Source organism: Cornus florida, unplaced genomic scaffold (assembly GCF_030987335.1).
Source record: "Cornus florida cultivar Cherokee Brave unplaced genomic scaffold, ASM3098733v1 CherokeeBrave_3.0.0_Hap2_Chr11, whole genome shotgun sequence".
NCBI classification, from domain to species: domain Eukaryota; kingdom Viridiplantae; phylum Streptophyta; class Magnoliopsida; order Cornales; family Cornaceae; genus Cornus; species Cornus florida.
In genome coordinates this window covers 23,098,278-23,120,447 of record NW_026775581.1, presented here as the reverse complement: position 1 = coordinate 23,120,447, position 22,170 = coordinate 23,098,278, and the positions used below count along the sequence as shown (strand labels likewise).

At 37.1% G+C, this 22,170-nt stretch overlaps 1 protein-coding gene across 2 annotated transcripts; it reads left to right on the top strand.

Annotated features, from left to right (window-relative positions):
* The first annotated feature begins 479 nt into the window (after positions 1 to 479).
* LOC132285478 (DDT domain-containing protein DDR4) lies at positions 480 to 21,502 on the top strand. 2 transcript variants are annotated; one of them, XM_059787672.1, is made up of 12 exons: positions 480 to 1,435; positions 1,654 to 1,764; positions 9,104 to 9,190; positions 9,301 to 9,338; positions 9,422 to 9,503; positions 10,154 to 10,260; positions 10,503 to 10,659; positions 17,897 to 17,989; positions 18,283 to 18,406; positions 19,629 to 19,671; positions 19,820 to 20,005; positions 20,083 to 21,502. In XM_059787672.1, exons 1-12 carry the CDS (start codon positions 935 to 937, stop codon positions 20,825 to 20,827), a joined length of 2,274 nt encoding a protein of 757 aa, XP_059643655.1. In that variant the 5' UTR covers positions 480 to 934; the 3' UTR covers positions 20,828 to 21,502. The 2 variants fall into 2 exon arrangements, with proteins under 2 accessions (XP_059643655.1, XP_059643654.1); XM_059787671.1 differs by having other exon boundaries at positions 481 to 1,435; positions 19,817 to 20,005.
* Positions 21,503 to 22,170: the final 668 nt, after the last annotated feature.

The window sequence follows — 22,170 nt, the reverse complement described above, 5'->3', positions numbered from 1 at the left end:
TGACCCGATAACTTGGCTGTGAAATGACAAAATTGACATTGTCATTTAAAGTTAAATTAAAATTTTGATATAATTTTAAAATAAATATTTTTGTAATATTTAAAATAGCAATGTCAATTTTATAATTTAACATTAAATAATAATTTTGTAACAATTTTGAATTTAATATTAATTAATGTACCTTTATTATTTTTGTAATTTTAAAATAATAATTTTTAGCATTTGAGTTTAAAATTAAAGAATATGGTCAATTTAACAAGTTACAGATGTAGAGGCAACTTGTTAATTTTTAAAATTCAGAAGATTTTTTAATCCTACTTAATTTTATGCACAATTTTAAAAGCACAGGCTTTTGCCCCCACCCAAAAATCCTATTTAAGTTTCTTACGAACAAAAAAAATTTCTACCTTGGGTTGACCGCGTGACCTGATGAACTTGTAATGCGACGTCGGTTTACATGTGTGGCCTTGTCCCCTCTACCCCCATAGCCCTGGCAATTTTGGGTTCCCCTATGCCCTAATCTCTCCATCTGAGAAAACCAATCAATCAATCAAACACAAACGCAGCAATACACCAAATTTACCAACACAGATCAAATTATTTTTTCACCCGAACAAAACCCAATTCTTCTCCTTCTCCATTTTCCAATTATTGTCCCCCCTCTCTCTCCCCCTTGTCTCTCTCTCTCTTCGTCCTCGATTTTCACTCTCGTCACCCGAAACAACACACAGAGAGGAACAGATATGTGAAAGTACATACATGTTCTTCAACTTCAATCCTCCATGCCCCTTTTCTCTCACAACCCAAGAACCCAACTCGCTTTATCTCTCTTTATGTGTGTATATTTATATATACACATATATCCTCTGTTTCTCACTCCAAAAGGGACTCTCTCTCTCTGTACAATCCATTCACTTGATTCTCTCTCCTTCTAATGCAAACCCATGATCTCCCATTCGAACCCTCCGTAGACAATCCTCACCCTCCCGATCTCTCCACCATGTCCCACGAACCCTCCTCTCCGATCCACAACAATAACAACTCTTCTCCCAATGAACAACCGCAACACTCCCAAAACAATCACAACACTCACAACAACAACGAAAACAAGAACACCCACAACAACAACAACAACAACAACAATATAGTGAAAAGAGAGCGACCCTCGCGGGCGTGCACGGTTCGTTCCGCCGCTCGGCTCTATGCTGCAGCAGCGGCCGAGGCGGCAGTTGTTTCAGCAGGGCGGAGGCAGAAAGCGGCCAAGAAAGAGAGGCTGCGACCGCGGGAGGTGGAGGAGGAGAGGTCGCCTTCGCCACAGCAGCAGCAATGCAGCAAGATCGTGACCCCGCTAGCGAACCCGCCCCCACCGGGGCAGTTGCCACGGTGGAGCATTCGGTCCATGTGGGAATTGGCTTCAATTCTTAATTTCTTGAATGTGAGCTGAGAAAGTTGTTAGTTTTGTCTTGGAATTGGTGTTTTTGGTGTGTTAAGGTTTATGTTGATTTTTTTTTTGTGTTTTGTAGGTTTTTAGGTCCTTTTTGACCAGTAAAGTTGAATTTTAATTTCTTCAGTGTGAGCTAAGAAAGTTATGATCTTTGGAATTGGTGTTTTTGGCATGTTAGTGCTTATGTTGTTTGTTTCTTTGTGTTGTAGGTTTTTAGGCCTTTTTTGAATATTAAAGTTGAATTCTCGGTGGAGGAGTTGGAGACTGCTTTGATTACACCTAACAACACTCTGGGTGACATACACATTCCTTTATTGAAGGTTGGTAATCTAATTTGAACTATGAAAGCTTTACTTGAAGCAAAGTTTACATTTTTTAGCATGCAATTTTGGTGTTAGTGTGATTGCATCGAGGTACTTCTACTACTACTTGAAGCAAAGTTTACATTTTTTAGCTTCTTATGATACCTTATTTTTTCAAAAGTGAAAGCTTTACTTTGTTTATGCTTCTCTGAGTGAATACTTTACCAAAGTTTGCAACTTTACAGCGGGAACAATGTGATTTTAGTTTTATGCTATTTATTTGGCCAGCGGAATCATCTTGACAAGTAATCAATGCAGACAATAATGATAATAACTGCAGAGAGTCTTGTATGATCTTTTACTTTTCAAATCAGTTCATTAATAAATCAACAAATAACACGAAACCGAATGCATTGTAAACATTACCATTGTTTTCCTTTACATAAGCAGAATTCTTTGAGGGTCCTTAAAATGGAGTAGCATATTGGTGCACTTGTGCATGTCCATTAATTTTCTTTTTTCTAAATTATTTTTCAAGGCTTTGAATTAGCTAGTCATATTACATTAACGGGTGCCATTTTGAGTTCGTATTGTTGGTTTTCTGGTGCCAATTTTGTTTTTTGAGGAATGCAATAGTGGTTTGTGTCCTTACTCCTTTCACAGTTCCACTATATTGGTAGGAATAATTATGTTTCGAGAAGCTCTCCAACTTTCCTAGATAATACTCGTGGATATCTCTAGACTGGCTCCTGCTTACTAAATCTTGGTGAGTTGCTAAGCTGCTTGTGATAAGATGAATTTTAGGTCATATAGCAGTTTGTCTGGCATAAATATGTTATACAAACCACTCGAGCATTATTTGGTCAAGATTTAGAGGTTCAATGGAACTGGATTTGACATGTTTAGGCCTGTGAATAGTGAGCATTTCCTCTAGTATGTGGGATGAATGGATGTGTGTTGGTTAAAGGTAGTTTATTACTATGTTACAAGGCTTGGTGTGTGTGACAAGTTGGTGCATGTCTAGTGTTAGACCTCCTTGGTCTTTATAAAAAGGAGTTTCCATTAATCTCAAATAGAATACTCTTTGGTACTATAAATTTGAACTTCTTCTTCTTATTCCATTATCACATGTAGAGGGTCAGGGTGTGCCCATGGCCATACATCTATGTCGTGTCTACGCGCGTAAAATAGGCGATTTTAAAGTAACATGGTTTCCTTATCGTTCGACTAAGAAGCACAAACATTTCTATCTGCGATGGTGTTGTGGCCATGTTGACACGTTCTGGAATATCGGTACTAAACGAACACTCCTAGACATTTCAATTTGGACACTTAGCCCACATCTCGGATACTTGGCCAATACATCTTAGCCACATCTTGGATACTTGGCGATCCCAAACACTTGGGCCACACATCCTAGACGTTTTGTCCGTACATTACAAACACTCCCCAACACAAGTCGTATATAAGACAAATACATCTAAGGGTAGCTATGTTTGACAATCTTTGGAAATAATATGAACAAACCTCAGTGTGTCCTACCTTATCTTATTAAGAAAAATTGACATTATACAAATGGTCACCACAAGGCACAAGTAAAGCATGCAACGAGAATTTCGTATAGAATAAAAAAGAGTAAGGTTTGATTAGTATCAAAAGGATTTGCATGATATTTAATTTATAGAAATGTCGATTATGTCATTGTATTGACAAAGTAGTAGAATGGTAGCATATTTAATATAGTAATTTTTACGACATTTGCATAGCTTAATCTTCTAAGTAATGTAACTCATTATAGAAATTTAAAATTGAATAGAGTTCTGTAATTATCATATTCAATGGATTTAAATGAATAGAACTTTATATTTATATATAGCCTATGTCCATGTTGTGTTTGTGTCCTATTTTTATAGGATTCGACATGTTGTAAACTTGTTGTATCGGTGTCATATGGTAACGTGCCCAAGTCCATGTCAATGCCACTTGGCTATTCAAAAAGAAAACTTACCTGTTGATTTAGTTCATTTAAAAAGATAAGCACAATAACAAGGTTGACAAGTGAGCTCTAGCAGGACTGGACGAGTTTTGCCCAGGTTGAAGAAAACATAAAATTGTCAAACATGGGCAATTTTGATATTTTAGATTCTGGATATAATTGAAATGGCCTGAAATTGAGATTGATTTTTGAAGTAAAAAATATATCAGGACATGCTCTCACGAACAGGTTTATGGCTTCTATTTGCCTTGCAACATTTGACTCCATGTGCTTGCTTATTTTTCACTTCAAAGGTAGCTTTATATTTTTGAAATACAATTGATTTTCTGAAACGATTGATTTTCTGAGTTCCTTGGGACCTTACCTGTGCCTCTTTTGTTGTATTCGGGACGCATTCTCCTTTTGAACGCTTTTTATGAATCGTCTTAATTATCAAAAAATATATATATATTTCTGAAATACGCTCCTTTCTCTCAAAGCAGTGAAAGAGGATTTGAAACTTCAGCCTTTTTGATTACGAGGAGTTTTTTTTTTTGGAAATTTTTTCATGGATAATAACATAATGCTACAATCTCATCCTGCTTTCTCTGATATGCCATATACATTAGAATTGCAGTTCATATTCTCAATGGATTTATCTTGTTGTTGCCAAATCCAATATATTGTATGGTTGAATATATAAGACGACAAACTGACAAAGGGCCTCTACCCCAATGATATGATCTCTTCTCCCCAAACGGGGAGGTTGTATTCGAGTCCTGCAAGGGACATATTGTGGATAATGGGTGTGTGTGTGTTTGCTCCAACTTTAAAAAAGAAAAAGAAAAAAGAATATACGACAACAAAGGATATTCTAGGAATATTTTGTTTTAATTGAGTGTTTGTTTGAGAGATTGGTGATATTGACTATTTAAAATTGGAAGTTACGTTAACATTCATTTTCCACTATTGAGAATTTTATTTGGCTATTTTTGGTGTGAAAATCTACTTTGAACCCCTCCCCTCCCCTTTCAAAAAATAGAGGGAACAAAAATCACTGTGAATTTTTTTTCCTTACTTTTACGCATGGCAGTAAATTCTGAAATTGGAATGTATTTTGCTTTGTGAAATTGGAAAAATTAATAAATTAGTAGGAGATGAGATTGATTGAGTTGATTAAAGGTTGGATGATAGGTCGTCTGGATAAAGCAATTAGCAACTAGTGCACCAATTTAGTAATAAAACTGAATTTGCTTGTGGAAACTTAGTTCTTTGTATGAAATAGTGGCATGTTAAGATATACTTACATGGGGTAATATAAATTACCCTGAACTCTCCTAAGGTTTGGGGAGATTTACTTATCAAAAAATAAAAAAAATAAAAAAAAAGGGTTTGGGGAGATTGCCATAATATAATTATTTTTGGAAAAAACTTAAAAGCGATCAACCTCCCTTAAGGTTTGCATGAAGGAACTCTGATCTCATCTTCTTTTAGTTGGCATTAGTACAGATAAAAAAAGTCTCGAAAATGCTCTTCTGTGCAGCAAAATGGAAAATTTGACCTTATTAGCCATATAAATGACAATTTCAACTATAATATTTGGATAAAAATACCCTTCCCATTTTAACACTTTGGTTGCAAATAATTAATAATTAATAATTTTCATTTATAATACTAAATACTGGCTTGAAAGAAATAGGAGATCCTTTGAAGGAAAGGAGAATCCTATTGGGACGTTGAAGTTCTCCATTATTATCACTCTTTTCTGTTGGGTTCTAGGGGGAAATTGTAATTCCATGGAGGAAATAGTTGATTTTATGGACTCCCTGAGAGTTTAGAGGCCCAATTAGGCCTTGTGTATCTTCTGAGGGATGCGTTCCCCTTTTGAACGCTTCTTTTATACAATTTTACTTATATAAAAAAAAATACTAAATACATTAATTAAAAATTGAATATATATAATTTATTGAATAATATATTAATATACATAATATACTTTTAGTAAATATTTAATTGGAAATTGAATATATACAGTTTATTCTATTAATGCAAAATTGAAATTTATTGAAATGCTTATTCATATATTACATATATACTTCTATTGCAAAATATTTACATATATTACTAGCTAAGGCTAAGAAACTATCCCATTCAACCACCATTTCCACCACCACCTCTTCCCACTGCCACTCAGCAATTCTGTCCTTTCTATCAACCACCTCCTTAGTTCTCTCACAGCCACCACCTGCGCAGTTCCCTCACCACCACCATCTGCCCTTTTTTTCTCTCTCTCCACCCCTTCACCGCCACCACTGCCGCCCATCACTTGGTTGAGACTGAGACTGTCCCCAAAGACTCAATAATGTACTCTCCAATGCCCGATTCACATAGATTATGCTCTGGCAGTGCTTTGGTGATATACTGAATCCTGATGCCAGCTCAGGCAAGATCAGTTCTTAAGAAAACAGGAGTTCGGCACTCAGTGAACCCGCCTCCCATTCCAACACTACGTGTTCATCTCTGGCATCACCGTCGCCTCTTTCTTATTCATTCATCTTCACTTCTTTGCCCATCTTCCAATCTAATTTTGAAATCACAAATTTAGGGTTTTCTTCATTTCAAGGTCATGCTTACAAATATTTCTATAAATTTTCTGAACTTGTTTGTTTTGGATCAAAAGTCAGAGAATTGTGGGAGACTACCGCTCATTTATATCTACAATGGTGATTTCGCTTTTCGTTTGTATCTATAATGGTGATTTCTGTTTTCTTCTGTAAAAGTGGCATTTCTTTTTTCTTCTATGATAGATTAAAGTTGTGGTACCCTTTAACAGCTGGAAATCCATTTGGTTAGAAAAGATATTGGTTTCCTTGTTAGATGCATCTGTACGGGCAGTTGACGCTGGTTGTTGTTGGAGAGTTGATCAGGTGGTGTTGTTGGGAGGGTGGTCTTTGATGCGAGTTGTTGATCTGTGGCTTGGTGTTGATCTAGGTTTTTTATTTTTCTCTCCTTCTGTATGTTCATTGGTGTCACCATTGATAATGGTTGAAGAGATGAGAAGAGACGAAGATGTGTGTGTGTGTGTGTGTGAGAGAGAGAGAGAGAGAGAGCTTGATTTATTTGACAACTGAAATATCATTTGGGTAAAATGGTAAATTCTACATATTTTTCCTACAATGTTATTGTAAAGTTTGTAATAAAAGTGAGGGTAGTTTTGTAAAATGCCCAACAAGCGTTTATGGCCATAACAGTTACTAACTGACGGGTGTCAAAGTGATTTTGCCAACAGTTTAACTGATGGTGGTTACCCCAAACCTCAGGGGAGGTCAAGGTAATTTGTCGATTTAGATATCAGCCACATTAAGGTTGGAATTATATTTAGATGTGGTATGAGTCTGAAACTAGGGGATGGAACTTGCGGCCAAATGGATGTAGATGATAAAAAGGTGAATATCAAGTATTTGACAATATTAAGATGTTATTAGACATGCAGGGACTTATTATTATTTGACCCAAATATCCATGGACTTAAATATCATGAATTGAAGCAAAGCTTCCCCAAAGGCTATGGCTCTTGCTTGGTCTGCATGTAAAAAGGTGCAGACTAAGAAGGTGATTTGAGTGAGAAGACCCAACAAGTTTTTGAGTCAAGATATCTGTGTCTTGAGCTGTTGTGGTAATAAAACAGTTACGATTTGTTCATCATTTCCTGGTCTTATATTCCTTCTGGAAAAGATTGCTCTTTGGCAGTAATTTATTATATTTTGCTGAAAAAGTGTCACAAATCTAATGGGCACTTCCTTTAGAAGTATTGGAGGTGGGAAAGGAGGAAAACCTTTTTTTGGTCTTTTGCTTTTGTCAGCAACTATTTGGTTGATGTGGACTGGGAGGAATGGTAGATTTTTTATATTAAAATCTTGAGAGTTGATAAGTTTCTCTCTCCTCTCACTGGGTTTTAACTACTTGGTAACTGTCTTGTCGGAATTCATGTTTGCCCTTATAGAAAAGGAGAAGTACCGAAGTCATGCTTATGTAGAGGTTCTCCTAGAAATAGGTTGAAGACCAATTTCATGGTTGTTATCTTCCATGATCAACTGACTAACCAATATCCCCATTGAGGATGATTAATTTGTTGTAGATTGGATTAAAGGTGGCAACACACGGTATCAGAGGTACAATCATTTAATGAGTTTCTGGATGGGTTTTGATTGTTGGAGGTTGAATTCTATTGGACTCTTTGTTGGCCAATCCAAAGGTTGATTCTTACTTTCTTAACAAAAAGAGGGTTGAGATTCCTTAAGGTACCATGGCTTACTAAAAAAAGAGAAGGAAAGTAAAGACATCCTAGAGGACATGATGACCTTCTTTAGGCTACGTTTTTCTGAGGGTGTTTTGTGCTATTGCATAGTATGTTATTGGCTATTTTATTTTCCTAACTCCCATTTTCTTCTTTTTGTCTCCTTGATGGTATCCCATTTCTTATCAATGGTATGGTCATTTTCTATGAACAACAACATCAATGGCAATTTCTGAATCTACTGTTACTAGTTGGAATCCAATCCATTATATTATTATTATCATTATTTATTTTATTTTATTTTATTTATTTTTGTTGGTGTTATGAAGATATTATGCCTGTAGAATCCAATTCTATGATGAATTTGTGAATTCATTTAGCCATAAGTAGGTTAAAAAACGGCTATTACATGATTTTGTAGCAGCCAAATTGGTTGATTACTCTCTGTTGGATAATGTCTTTGAATCTATAAGTTCTTGGTTGCATTTGGCATGGTTTGGGTGTTTCCCGGTTCCACAGTGGACATGTTAGAGACTTGGAGAGTGTATAGTGGTAGCCGAGTTAGAGATGCTTGGAGGGTCACTCCCCTTTGTTTATAGTGTGGCTTCTGGCGCGAGAGAAATCGGAGATCTTTTGAGGGAGAGGAATCTCCAATTTGGTCTTTCAAATACAATATACTGTTTAATTTATATTTTTGGGTTAATGGGAGAAATTGTAAATCTATGGGGGATATTTTGGATTTTGTGGATAGCTTGAAACTTTAGCGTCGCCTTGTGCGTCCTTCGTATTCTTTTGGGTTTGCTCCCCACTTTGAGTGCTTTTAATGGTATCTTACTTATAAAAAAGAAAGAAAAGATATTTGAGTTTTGAAGGCCACCATTTTAAATCTAGTTTTGGATGTTATTTATTGAAACATATCCGCTGTCTGATTACTGGAGATACATATCTGTATGATAAAATATATCACTTACAATTCCTGTATGACTTCTGCAGTGCAAATTTATTTGTAATGTGTGTGTATGTGTTTCATAGTACTGACCATGTGCTGCTACCACAAGCTTTGCTCACTAATCCTTTTCATGTAGGCAATCCCTCCTATTACCCGAATGGCACTTGGACACAATACTTGGGTTACTGTTCTATGCAGAAAGTTGAGAGATTGGTGGCACTGGGTAACATGATCGCTGTGCTCCTTGAAGTTGACATTGGACAATGTTATATGTGAATATATTCCTTTTGTAGCTTACTACCGTGTTAACGTGACTTTGGTACTTCGTTGCAGGTTGCAGATGGTGAGCTACCTATAGTTGCTTCACATGGGTGAGTAATTATGAGTCTTTGGAAAACTCAGATATATGGACTTTGGGTGTGTTTTTATTGGTTTTGTCATGTTGATTTGTCAGGGCTGAGATTGAAGCATACAATACACTTGATCCTGGTGTTCGTGTGGTGATTCTGAAAGCCTTGTGTGATATTCGCGTTGAGGTATTATGAGTTCTAGATGATCTCTTAGTTCTAAATACTTGCTGCCTATTCTATTCCTATATGGTGATTATTATGTAAATCTGGATTCTAATCTCACTTTGAATCATCTTAAAGCTTCTGTTTCAAAAGCAATCTCAAGTTTGGCTTGCATTGTGAACTGCATTTGTTTGATTTAATGCTTAAGTGTTGTTTTGCAATTCAAATTATTTTTTCTAAAATAATTTTTTCCATATACCATTTATAGAATTATGGATCCAATTTAATTTCCATTGTACACAGTGCATTGTAATCTTAGTAGTTTATAATTCAAGTTTGTTTTTATCATATAAAAGCATGATGTGTCATGTATGGCTTTCAAAATTTATGAACCAAAGCCCTAGCTGTCAAATTTCTTGATATAGTTATAATTCTTTTCCTTCAAAGAAATTAACAATCAATAAAGATTTATTTTTAATAAAGGATCTTTGTACAAAGGAAATGAAGGATGGGGTCGTTTAAAACCATGACATAGGAAAGCACCCAAAAATATTCTGAAAGACATGATGTTAGTTTTCATAGTTCTCATTGATGTTATTTTTTATAGTTCTCGTTGATGTTTTTCCTTTAACTATATACTGAAAGAACTGAATATGGTACACTCTTATTTGCAGCAAGAAGATATTCGAAACTATATAGACGACTCAGTAAAGCATGGTGTTCATCTTTCAGCATTCCGTAAAGAACGTATCGGGGGTGATTCTTATGGAATCTCATACTGGTACTGTGTGTGTGTGTGTGTGCATGTTTATTTATTTATAAGTACTATATGTGTGCTTTTGGTAGTAGATCGGTTTCATAAGTTCATCATTGTGATAGTTTGTCTTTTTAGTACCAGCTATAAATGGTCCACTAAAGTTCCCTTTACTTGACATGTAAAACAATTTGCAAATTTTGTAATGTTGTTCATTATTATATACTGTAGTATATATTTTGAACTGAGATATGCTTGCTGTTATGTAGGTTTGAAGATGATCCTATAATTGGTCATCGTTTGTACCGAGAAATTAGAAAAGTGGAGGTTAAGAAGGGAAAGGGAAAGAGTGTACAGCCCATCCCCAATTCATGTTACCAGTGGGAAACTGTTGCAACTAATTTGGATGAATTTGAAGATGTTTCTGTAAGTTTTTATAATGGATTAACAATTGGTTTTTTGGACTTTTTGAGAGTTTAGGGACCCTATTAGGCCTCGTGTAGCTTTTGTGGGATGCATTCCCTGTTTGAATGCTTTCTATTACATCTTTACTTATCAAAAAAAAAATCCTAAATTAAATGCTTTGTTAATTTATTTATTACTCCTTGGCAAAGGATCAGAAAAAATGAATGATGAATCAAAACTTCCTACTTCTATATGCATCTTTTATTTTTTTGATAGATACTTTCTGTATGCATCAAATGAAAAAAAAAAAATTCCCTTTTCTATTTAGATTTTTATCTTTTTAATATTTTGTTTAATTGAATGTATAAAAGTTAGGAAGTGGTCTGAAATAGAAAGACCTTAGGGAATTGTTCAATTGAACTGAGTAGAAGAAACCCATATCAACATATATCGAATTCCAATTCATATATGGTTTTATCTTTTATATTTTACCCTTTGATTGTGATGAATTTAGAAAGATGTAGACTTGTGCCTGTTTGTTGACTATTAAATACTGAAAATTACATTTTTTTTTGTTTTTTTTCCAATTAAGTAAGTTTGGTGCAGACAAGTGTCCTGGATTTTCTTTGAATGCTAAACACGCTCAGTGAAAGTTGATCTTGAATTTAAATGAACTGTCAAGTTGACCTTCAAGTTATCGGTTAAAAAATTTTAGGTGCTTAAGATTTGATTTTATAGTAATAACTCTTTAATTTTATCAAACACCACACAATTTTTTGTGGTTTAAGATGGGGAGCCAAAGTTTACTTGATCGTTTGTGTGTTACATAAAATTATTTTTTGAGGAAAATCTTTTGGACATATATAAATTTTAATATGCACTCGTTTATATTGAAGGAAAATTACTTTCATTCTTGTGTATGGATTTCAGGAAGAGTGGATTAAGGTGGATGAGGTCTATATAGATCTAGCGGTGTTTGGAATTTTATTTTCCTTTTACTTTTGGGTGGGTATTGGGTTTGAGTTACTTGATAGTTGCATCATCTTCCATCTTTATTGGAATTGTTCCGTTTAATGAGTAAATTTATTTGGAACTTTATGAGCAAATATATGAAAAATCTTTGGACGGTGGGATAAAATATCTCCCTTACTAAAACAACATAGCATGTTCCCTTTTTATAAGAAAATTATCAGGTCTGGCACCTACATTTTTGTGGATTCCAGCTTTAAAGCTGAGGTTACTGGAAAGAAAAGGTTTCAAAGTGATTTCAGTTTAGTGTTATAGACTTCTAGTTTGATGGAGTTATATATTATTGGAAAGAAAAGGTTTCAAAGTGAATTCAGTTGGTGTTATAGTTTGACGGATTTATATATTAGTGTGGTCTGAAGCAAAGTGGTTGAGGTAATGGGGTGGTAAATTTTTTTGGCTTTTGGTGATAAGGGGGTAAGCAGCCATGGTTCGAAGCAGAAGCCGAGACCACAGCATTTTGCCCTAAACATCTCGGCTTCATTAGGTGCTGATCGTAATACGCAATGTGATACAGTGAATAAGGGAGACTCATTTTGCTAGGCAGCACAAGACATATTGTGCATCTTGCTCGAGATAGTGTCATCTATCTCATGTGACATTGCATGACATATCTCATGATACCTTGATGATTTGCTCGAGATGCTGCCATCTTATCATGAGCATGCAAAAGGAATGCGCTTTTTGTTTCTCCAATCATGCACTTAATTATCCTACAATATCTTGTGCATCTCACTCTAGATAATGCCGTCGTCTGTGCCATCATGAGAAACTGCTCATGGTAATTTTCCTGAGATGATGCTCACTAGTGGCGAGTCGGGGGTGGTGTGTAAAGCTTACAACCATGTGAATTGGGACCTTTTGATTTATGTCGTGGAGAGGATGGGGCTTGGGGAGCGGTGGAGGGGATGGATCCGCTTTATTTCCACAGAGATTCTCAGTGTTGGTCAATGGTGCTCCTTAGGGGTTCTTTGGCAGCTTGAGAGGGTTGAGGCAGGGGGACCCCTTATCTCCAATTTTATTTATCAATGTGATGGAGGCCTTAAATAGGTTGATGAGACGGGTGGGTGACCTGGGCTACTTCAGATGCTTCAGGGTCGAGAGGGATCCTTCATCTCAGATGGAGATCTCTCACTCTATGAAGACGACACTATTGTGCTGATGTGAGCCAGTTGACATACCTTAGGGGGGTCTTGGTGTGTTTCTAGGTGGTCTCGGGCTGAAGATTAACCTTTAAAAGAGCGAGATTGTGCCCATGGGTGCAGTGGAGGAGATTGATTATCTGCCCTACATTCTGGGATGTAGGGTGGGGGACCTTTCCTATTGTCTACCTGGGCTTACCCTTGAGTGTCTAGTGGAGGAGAGCTTCTTCTTGGGATCCATAGTGCAGCGGTTTGAGAGGAGGTTGGCTGGCTGGAAAAGCAGTATCTTTCGAAAGGAGAGGGTCTGACTTTGCTGAAGAGCACCCTTTCGAGTTTTCCCAATTATTTTATGTCCCTCTACCCGATCCTGACTTCTTTGGTGAGGTGGTTAGAGAGAATGCAGAGGAATTTCTTGTGGGGAGGTATGGGAGACGAGTTCAAATACCATCTTGTGGGTGGGAGCAAATTTGTAGGTCCATTCAGGTTGGAGGGATGGGTGTGAGGAGCTTGGACTTGTTCAACAAAGCTTCGTTGGGAAAGTGGCTGTGGGGTGGATAGGCATAGGCTGTGGAGGAGAGTTATTTGCCAGAGGAATTTCCTGTGGGGAGGTATGGGAGACGAGTTCAAATACTATTTTGTGGGGTGGAAGCAAATTTGTAGGCCCATTCAGGTGGGAGGGATGGGTGTGAGGAACTTGGACTTGTTCAACAAAGCTTTGTTGGGCAAGTGGCTGTGGAGGAGGGTTATTTGCCGTATATACGAGGCTAGAGGTGTGTGGAGTACCTTGTTGTCGAGGTCCCCAACTCGAGTTGATTTGTGGAGAAGCATCTGGAAGGGTTAGGATGAATTCTCCAAGCATATTCGATTCAGGGTGAGAGAGAGGCACCTAGTCAGTTTTTGGGAGGATCCTTGGTGCTGTGGGAGGCCGCTTGTGAGTGTTCCCAAGAATGGAGAGGATTGCGATTGATAGGCAGGCAATGGTCGGCCATTGCTATAATCTTGATGGCAGGGATGTTCATTCAGTCCGAGAGATTTTTGCATGATTGGGAGGTGGAGGAGATAGTTGAGTTCTTGGCGCTGCTCTACGGCTACCATGTGTCCGGGGAGGGGACAGATGAGCTGCTCTGGGCTAGTACGAGCCATGGGAGATTCAAGGTCTACTCGTTCTATTGTCATCTGATGGTTCCTCAGGGAATGTTCTTTCCACAAAAAGGCATTTGGCTATCTCGAGCTCCATTGAAGGTGGCTTTATTTGCAGTTGTTCTGGGTTGCGTCCCCCTTTTGGGTGCCCTTCAATGAATTCTTATCAAAAAAAAAAAAAAAAAAAAAGCCTGAGATGATGCTATCTTTTTATTTTTTATTCCAAGTAAGATTTCATTAAAGGCCCTCAAGAGGGCAGCACTTCCAAGAGAATACACAAGAAGACAACAACGACCAACTATAATTTCAAACTATCAACAAAATCCACAAAATGTCCCACAGATTTACATTTCCGCTCATTTACCCACAATAATAAAACTCAATATGGCACATTTAAGAGACCAAATAGGAGTCTCCTATGCATTGAAGGATCTCCTATTTCTCTCTTGCCACAAACCCCACCATAAACAAAGGAGAGTGGTCCTCCAAGCATTTCTGGGTTGGCTATCCACTATACGCCCTCTGTAAGCCTTGATCATGTCTATCATAGATCCAAGAGACATCCAGTACATACCGAACATTGCTAAAAAACATAGACCAAACATCCTATGCCACTGGACGATGCAAAAAAAGGTGATTCACCAACTTGTCCGCCTTCTTGAACATGTAACACCAGTTCACCACAATTTGCTACCTCCTTATGAGATTGTCCAAGGTGAGAATCCTCCCAAGGGCAGTTAACCATGCAAAAAAAAGCCACCTTTAAGGGGCCTTTCGATCTCTTCTCCAAATGTCCTTCCAAGGAAAAGCGAGACCCAGAATCTCTAGATGGCTCTGATAGAATGGTTGCACCTCAAAAACCCCTCTCGGGGAGCCCGTCCATACCATCTTATTCACCCCCCACCCCTCCCCCATCTGACTGTATAACAATGCTAGTAACTTTGCTACCTCCGTAAGCTTCCAATCGTTGAACTCTCTCCGAAACTCCATGTCCCAAGTCATCCTCCAGTTATCATGTCAATAACAGTCGGCAGCCAAGACATGTATGTCCGTAGTGATCTTGAAGAGCCATAGGAACCTACGTGCCATAGCAATGATCCAACACCAGAGATCCTTCCAAAATCTGACGTGCCTTCCACGCCTGACCTGTATCGAATGCGTTTGGAATACTCATCCCTTCCCTTCCGGATAATCTTCCAACCCCCACCCCCAGTGTTATTAAAGGCCCAAGGCGCGAGCTACACGGCGAGGCGCGCGCCTGAGTGAAGTGAGGCTTACAATTGAAGATTTAAACTACCATAATAACATTCATATCTTATAAGTCATATCAATATTCTAAAAATTAATATCAAATATAAAAATGTAAATCATCAACTATACAAGCATTCAACAACTATAAAACAGAGGACAAATTTGTTTTCTTGAAAGGCAAAGCAAAATGTGTTTTTTTGAATGGCAAAACAAATCACAAAAAGAAATAAATATTTTAACCAAAAAAAAAAAAAATTGTTAACAGGAAAATAAAAAGAAAAAACAGAACCAAAAAAAAAAAAAAAAAAAAAAACAAAAAAAAAAAAAGACACATAGAGAAGAGAACTAGACGAGGAGAGATGTAAACAAAGATAAAAAAGAGAGGGGAGATCTAGAGGAGAAGAGAGAAAAAAAAAAGAAAGAATTGACATGGCTTTATCGTTCATCTCTGCAACTAGGGTTTCGTCTTCGTCTCACAATCTCATTCAATTGCTGTTCGGTTAACACTTTGACTCTAGGGCTTTCTTATTTTTTTATTCTTTTATACAAAAGTTCCTTCAATCGTATGCTTGGGCTTTCTTTTTTGTTTTTTAAGTTGCCAAAAGTACCCTTTTTGGCTTAAGAAATAGAACAGTCGTATTTTTTTAAACAAATATCAGTGAACAGGACGAGGCGCAACCGAGGCACGCGTCTAATAAACATCAGTGAGCCTGGGATCACAATAGGCGCTAAACCTGAGCCTCGAGCCTAGGCGCGCCTTTAACAACACTGCCCACCCCTGTAAGAGAACTCACCTTCTTAGACAACCACCCACCATCCTCCCCAGTCCAGCAAGCAATGACTCTCCTCCACAATCTGGATTTCTCTACCCTAGATCTCTATAGCAACAAAGCCTTGTTGAACAGATCTAATGTCTTAATCGCCAATCCCCTACCTGAATATGAGTACACACCTCCAAATTCACCAAATGGTATTTGAATTCATCTCCCATGCCATTGCACAAAAATTTCCTCTGAAGCTTCTAACCTGCTGACAACTGTCACATGCATCGGAAAAAGGGACATAAAGTATGCTGGAAGATTCGCAAGGGCACTCTTCATGAGAGTTATGTACTCCCCTTTCAAAAGAGATTATTTTTTCCATTTGACAAGCCTTCTCTCAGAACCCACTCACCCGTGTATCTCTCCCTTACTCTTTAGTGGCTGTACGGTAGTTTAGGGATAACCATATTCTTTTATTTAATTTATTTATGATAATTTGTGAAACCATTACCCTGGTTCTTTTACGTTAGAGTACGAGCGGTGACTTTAACCCAAAGGGGGGTAAGTTGAACTTAGGGGTATAATTTTGTACTTAACTCACTTTTCAATTTACCTTTGATCCTTTTGAAATTCAGTTAGTGTGTGATTATTGATATTTGAATTCTAGTTTTATATCTGTTAATATTCAATTTCTCATCAGTAATAGCACATTCATGCATTAATAGAAGGTAAAGTTAAATTGAGCAGAGGAAAACCCAAAATGGGAAATACCACAGGACCAGACAAACACAATCCACTATACAAGAAAGACATTACAAGTAGGTTAACAGTTCACACAACCTAAAACCCCTAGTTACTAGGGGTGGCAAAATTCAACACGACATGCCAACACGACTCAAACACGACATGAAGTTAGCGGGTTTGGGTTGGCCTTAATCATGTTGTGTCTTATCATGTCAACCTTATTAATTAATCACCCCGTGTTCGTGTTTTAGTGCTCACCCTATTTAACTTGATTAGACTCGTTTAAATAATCGTGTCATAATCGTATCAGGTCAACCCGATTAACTCGAAACCTTTTTTAGCCCAATTATTATGAACATTTCTGTTATTTCAATATAAATTTAATATTGATATTATATTTGGCCTTTTTTTAAAAAAAAAATTAATTTTATTTTGTCATTATTCTCATTTTCATGGATTTAGTCACCAATTATCTCAATTTTTTCATTATATTTGCACTTTAAACTTAAGTTAATAAACGGTTTGCATGACCCATTTAAGTTAAAAGGGTTGAACTAGTCATCAAAAGGTTCGCGTTGTGTTATCTGTTTATAAACATGACATTCAACCCACTTCTAAGTTGACTATAACCCCATATTTATAGCTAAGCTAATGTAGGAGCCCCATATGTTTTAAGAAGTTGACCTTTGTAAAATTGTGTTTTGAGAGAATTATAAAAAAAGTCTGTCAAGTTCAATCGATCAAACCTTTGATCGAACTTTATTGGATACCTGTAGATCAATTGAAGCTTTATGGATTTGAATATATTTTTCAGTTAAAAATTCAATCGGTCAACCATTAGATGCCCGCTGGATAGTGTTTGATTGATCGACCATTCGCTAGATGGACCACAGTGGAGATGTTAGAGGCTTGGAGAGGGCGTTCAGTGGTCAGCCGCGTTAGATATGTGTGCTGGCTTCATTCTTTTTTTTGATCTGGCTTGTAGATTCTTTTGTTTTATGATTTTCCTACTTTTTGATGAAATGTTTTTCTGACCTGCTTTTGATGAAGAAATTCTTCTTTACTTGCCAATATCTGTTATTAAGAGATTTATGTGAATTTCAAATGAATGGCCAAACATGTGAATATGCATGCAAGTGTTTCTTTTTCTGCTCCTTGCTCTCTTTTTTGAAGCTTTCTATCCTCTGATCTCAGGAGAAGCTTTTCTCGAGCAAAAATAGAACAGAGGCTTCACTTGGGAAGAAGTTGAAGATTGACATGCTTCCTGAGATTGAGAAGGTCCATAAGGTACTCATATTTTTTCTTGACTGAATACTGAATTGGGTTCCATTTTTTCTTCACTCAAGCTGTATAAATGTTTCTTTACTGGCTCTCATCAGTTACTTCTCCTGCTGGAAAAATGCCTTTTTGATTTTTTTTTTTTTCCTTCATAAGATACTCCCACACCCACACAATTGCCCCTTCTACGGACTTGAATGCTTAACATTGTACTTGGAAAGTAGAGAAGATACCTAGAGCTATGGTGATATTTAATTTGGTTTTGCCAAGGCTACAAGTTTATTCAATTGTCATTTGCACAGAGAAAAGAGAAGCTGCTGAAAAAACAACACAGACAAGCTCTTCTTCTTGATAATATGATCAATGTGGATGGACTTGCTACTGGACGATCTCTTCGTGACAGAAAACCCGTCACCTATACTTTCGGTAAGAGCAATATGTTGGCTGTTCATTTTCTTTTATGTGTGGCCATTTTAGATTCGCAAGTGACTTGTTGGGTTGTTCGTGATAACTTGTGATACAATAAATCAGCACATATCAATTTCTCTTCTCTAATCTACTATAATTTAAGCTTATTATTATTATTATAAATATCCACATTGGAATATTATTATTATTATTATTATTTTCTGCCCCTACGACCTAACAATTATTTTGGATTACTGGCCCGTGCTGCAGTTTTTCACTAAAATGCAGGAAGCTAGAACTGATATCTGACATTTCTTCTGGGATTCCTGCTGGTTTTTCTGTGACCTGGTGTCTGCATGCTTTTTTGATCTGTCCCGAGTATTTATTTACATTTCACAGAACAATATATCTATTGTCTCTTTTCAAATATCTACTTTCGGTAAGAGCAATATGTTAGCTGTTAATTTTCTGTTACGTGTGGCCATTTTAGATTCGTAAGTGACTTGTTGGGTTGTTCGTGATAACTTGCGATACAATAAATCAGCACATGTCAATTTCTCTTCTCTAATCTACTATAATTTAAGCTTATTATTATTATTATTATTATTATAAATATCCACATTGGAATATTATTATTATTATTATTATTATTATTTTCTGCCCCTACGACCTAACAATTATTTGGGATTACTGGCCCATGCTGCAGTTTTTCACTAAAATGCAGGAAGCTAGAACTGATATCTGACATTTCTTCTGGGATTCCTGCTGGTTTTTCTGTAACCTGGTGTCTGCATGCTTTTTTGATCTGTCCCGAGTATTTATTTTCATTTCACAGAACAATATATCTATTGTCTCTTTTCAAATATCTATGCAACTAGATGGATAATGTTTGGTATTATAGGGTGGATAACGTAATGTTGAATTATTCTTCGGCATATACTATGTTGTGGGTGTATCTTTGGTGACTGTGACATATAAAGATATTTGGATAATCCATTACAGTGTTCTGTTTTATGCCCTGTAGAACACCCGTTAATCCACTATAAGAGCCCCCATTTACTCAATTTCATCAGTTAGTGATATGAAAAGATGGTTGAAAAACTAAGTGATGTGATATTTATGTTAAATTTGAAGGCAAAGTAATACCACTCACTTAATAGTTCTTTATTGTTTATTCAATTTTTAATGGTATCTAGTTCGATAAGTCTTACTAGAAATTTCTATTGGATGAATTCTGCAGATGATTATGACCGATCAATCAATGAGGCTATCAAGATAACCAAGTATGGATTTGTCACCCTGACAATATTATATGATAAGTCTCACAGAAATATTTAAAAATATCTGGAAGGAATTTACTTTTCTTTATTTCATGTACCAATAATATAGGTTGTCTTGACTTATTTGCTCTTTCATTTTCAAAATTAGAAGGAAACAGCCGTCTCCAGAACCTACTGTCAAAAGAGAATTTGTTGTTAAACCCGATGCTTCTACAAACGGTAGATGGAGTGGTTCTTCACAATTTCCTGAAGATCTCTCTTTTGAGGCATTGTCTCCAAAGTCACCTGATTATGATGAGACCAGTGAAGACCATAAATCTGAACCATTGGATCGCAGGTAATCCCAACTTCTGCCTGAATTTCTTTTGGTGCCATATTTAATTCATGAACTGACTGATAGATTGTGACATATAGCAATCGAAGAAGACAGAGGCCTCAACGGTATTCAGCAAGAGAGTTTGTTGAAGCAATTTCAGATAATGAGGCAGACTTTGATAGTGATGATGATATAGTTGGAGAAGCTGTATATGATGAAGAATATTTGAGGCGGCGAAAACAGAGGAAATTGTCCAGCAGCTCCGAAGGAGATGAGGAGTATCACTGGGACGACGAAAATGCCGAAGACGATGAAGAGGAGGAAGAAGATGAAGAAGATTCCTTAACTGCTAGTGAGAATAGTGATGAACCCAAAAGGCCAAAGAAATTGTCAGGCCGCACTAGGAGGGAAACTAAATTAAGGTCAGTTGGTGAGCTCCAATCAGGTCTAAGACGTAGTAATAGGGCCACCAGAAACCGTATCAATTATAGACAGTATGAAGTGTCGGAATCGGATACAGAATCCATGAAACCTGAGAAGTCGAATGCGACAGATGAACACTCAAATGCTAGTAATAGTGCGCAGTTTTTGGCAGAGAGTGAAGACTCCGAAGGTAACATTGATAACGAAGAGATAAAAATTGATCAGCCTGTTGAAGAGCACCCTGAAACCGTAGAGGAAAGGCAAAACCCCCCGCCCGAGAAATCAAATAGTCCAAGCCAAGATGAAGTTCAGGGTGTAAGAAAAAGACGGTTTCTTGACCTAAATGAGCTTGCTCCGGGTTCTGGTTTTGAGGATGGTCCTAACACAACAATGCAAGATGAAGATACGGATGACTTCTAAAACTTCTCTGCTGGAAAACAAGGGTTATACCTTTCACTTGGTGAAGCTGGTTGTTGGACAAATAAGATATAAATATTGCAATCAGTCCATAAAAAAAGTTTAGATTGGAGTTCTTCCATGCATAATCCAAGCGACCATCCTGATGCAGTTTATACAAAGATTTCTAGCAGGGAGCTGCATGATGCCGAGGGAAATTATGAGTTCAGTAGTCATTTTTTTTAATATGCGTACATTCAGAGAAATCTGCGGCAAATGAATGGGGAACTTGTTGGAAGTTCTTCAGTCTTTTCTTATCCAGTCAGTGTACAATAACCTTTTAACTGATATTGTGACCGAAAGATTTCACTTTTAGATGTTCAAGCCCTGTTGTTTGCCTTCCATGGTCATGACAATCGTCTGCCTGAGCATCTGGGTTGGTTGGGTCTGTTGATAATATAATCAGAATTTAGGAACTGATTTCGTTATTGTAATGGAACCATCCTCCCTCAGAAAGTAACTAATTTTTTTTTTTTGTCTTTTTTCTAGTTCAATATTATTATAGCCTTGTGAAGTAGCAGATTTTGGAATTTCTAGCTCTATTTGTTCATGTAAGATATTGTGTTCTGGTACTGAAGATGTCCAGATGAAACCGGTAATCCTACTGGCCTTTATTTAGTAACTTATTTGAGAAAGTAAGCCATCAGCCCTCAATTAGATTGGTGATTTCTACATCTGAATAAACACCATTAGCTTGACATTTGCCGGTGCAAAATTCTTTAAAATAAACTTTTATTACGAGGATTTAACTGCATTGCTGTTTTACAGGAGTGGTTCAGTTTTTGAATATCTTGCAACTGAGCGTCTTCCTTGCTTTGCCTGTTCTGTCTTTAATCTCTCGGCTTTCTTCAAGCTGACTCTTCCTTCGCATCATCAAGAGCACAAGTCAGGTATGAAAGTCATTTTTCTGCATCTTGCGTTGGAAACTTTTGGTCATGAAGGCCATGAAGGCCCCTGCAACATCAGTAAATGCAATTTTGGTGTCCTACGACAACCGTTGAACACTTGAACATCAAATGTGTTCCCAAACTCCAGGTAATTTTTCATATGCGCCTTAAATCCCTCAGAATCTACAGTATGAAAGCTTGATGTACTTGTCCATGTTCCTCCTTGTTAGAGCCAGGTCCAGCCTTTTCACATCAAAAGCTTCCCCAGCTTCTTGTTGGTCGTGACATCAAAATCGTATACCTCATAATAGAACAAGTTCACCATTCCAACAATCATGATGGATTTCCTAGTGCCACGAGGACCACAGTTAGGTATCCCTGTTTCCGCGCTTTCCCAGTTCTTTTGGTAAAATCCTTTGG

Coding starts and splice junctions, on each gene's coding strand:
- LOC132285478 (XM_059787671.1), top strand. CDS start 935: ATGCAAACCCATGATCTCCCATTCGAACCCTCCGTAGACAATCCTCAC. Junction 9,191..9,300: donor TGAGAGATTGGTGGCACTGG/GTAACATGATCG, acceptor ACTTCGTTGCAG/GTTGCAGATGGTGAGCTACC. Junction 17,990..18,282: donor AGATTGAGAAGGTCCATAAG/GTACTCATATTT, acceptor TCATTTGCACAG/AGAAAAGAGAAGCTGCTGAA.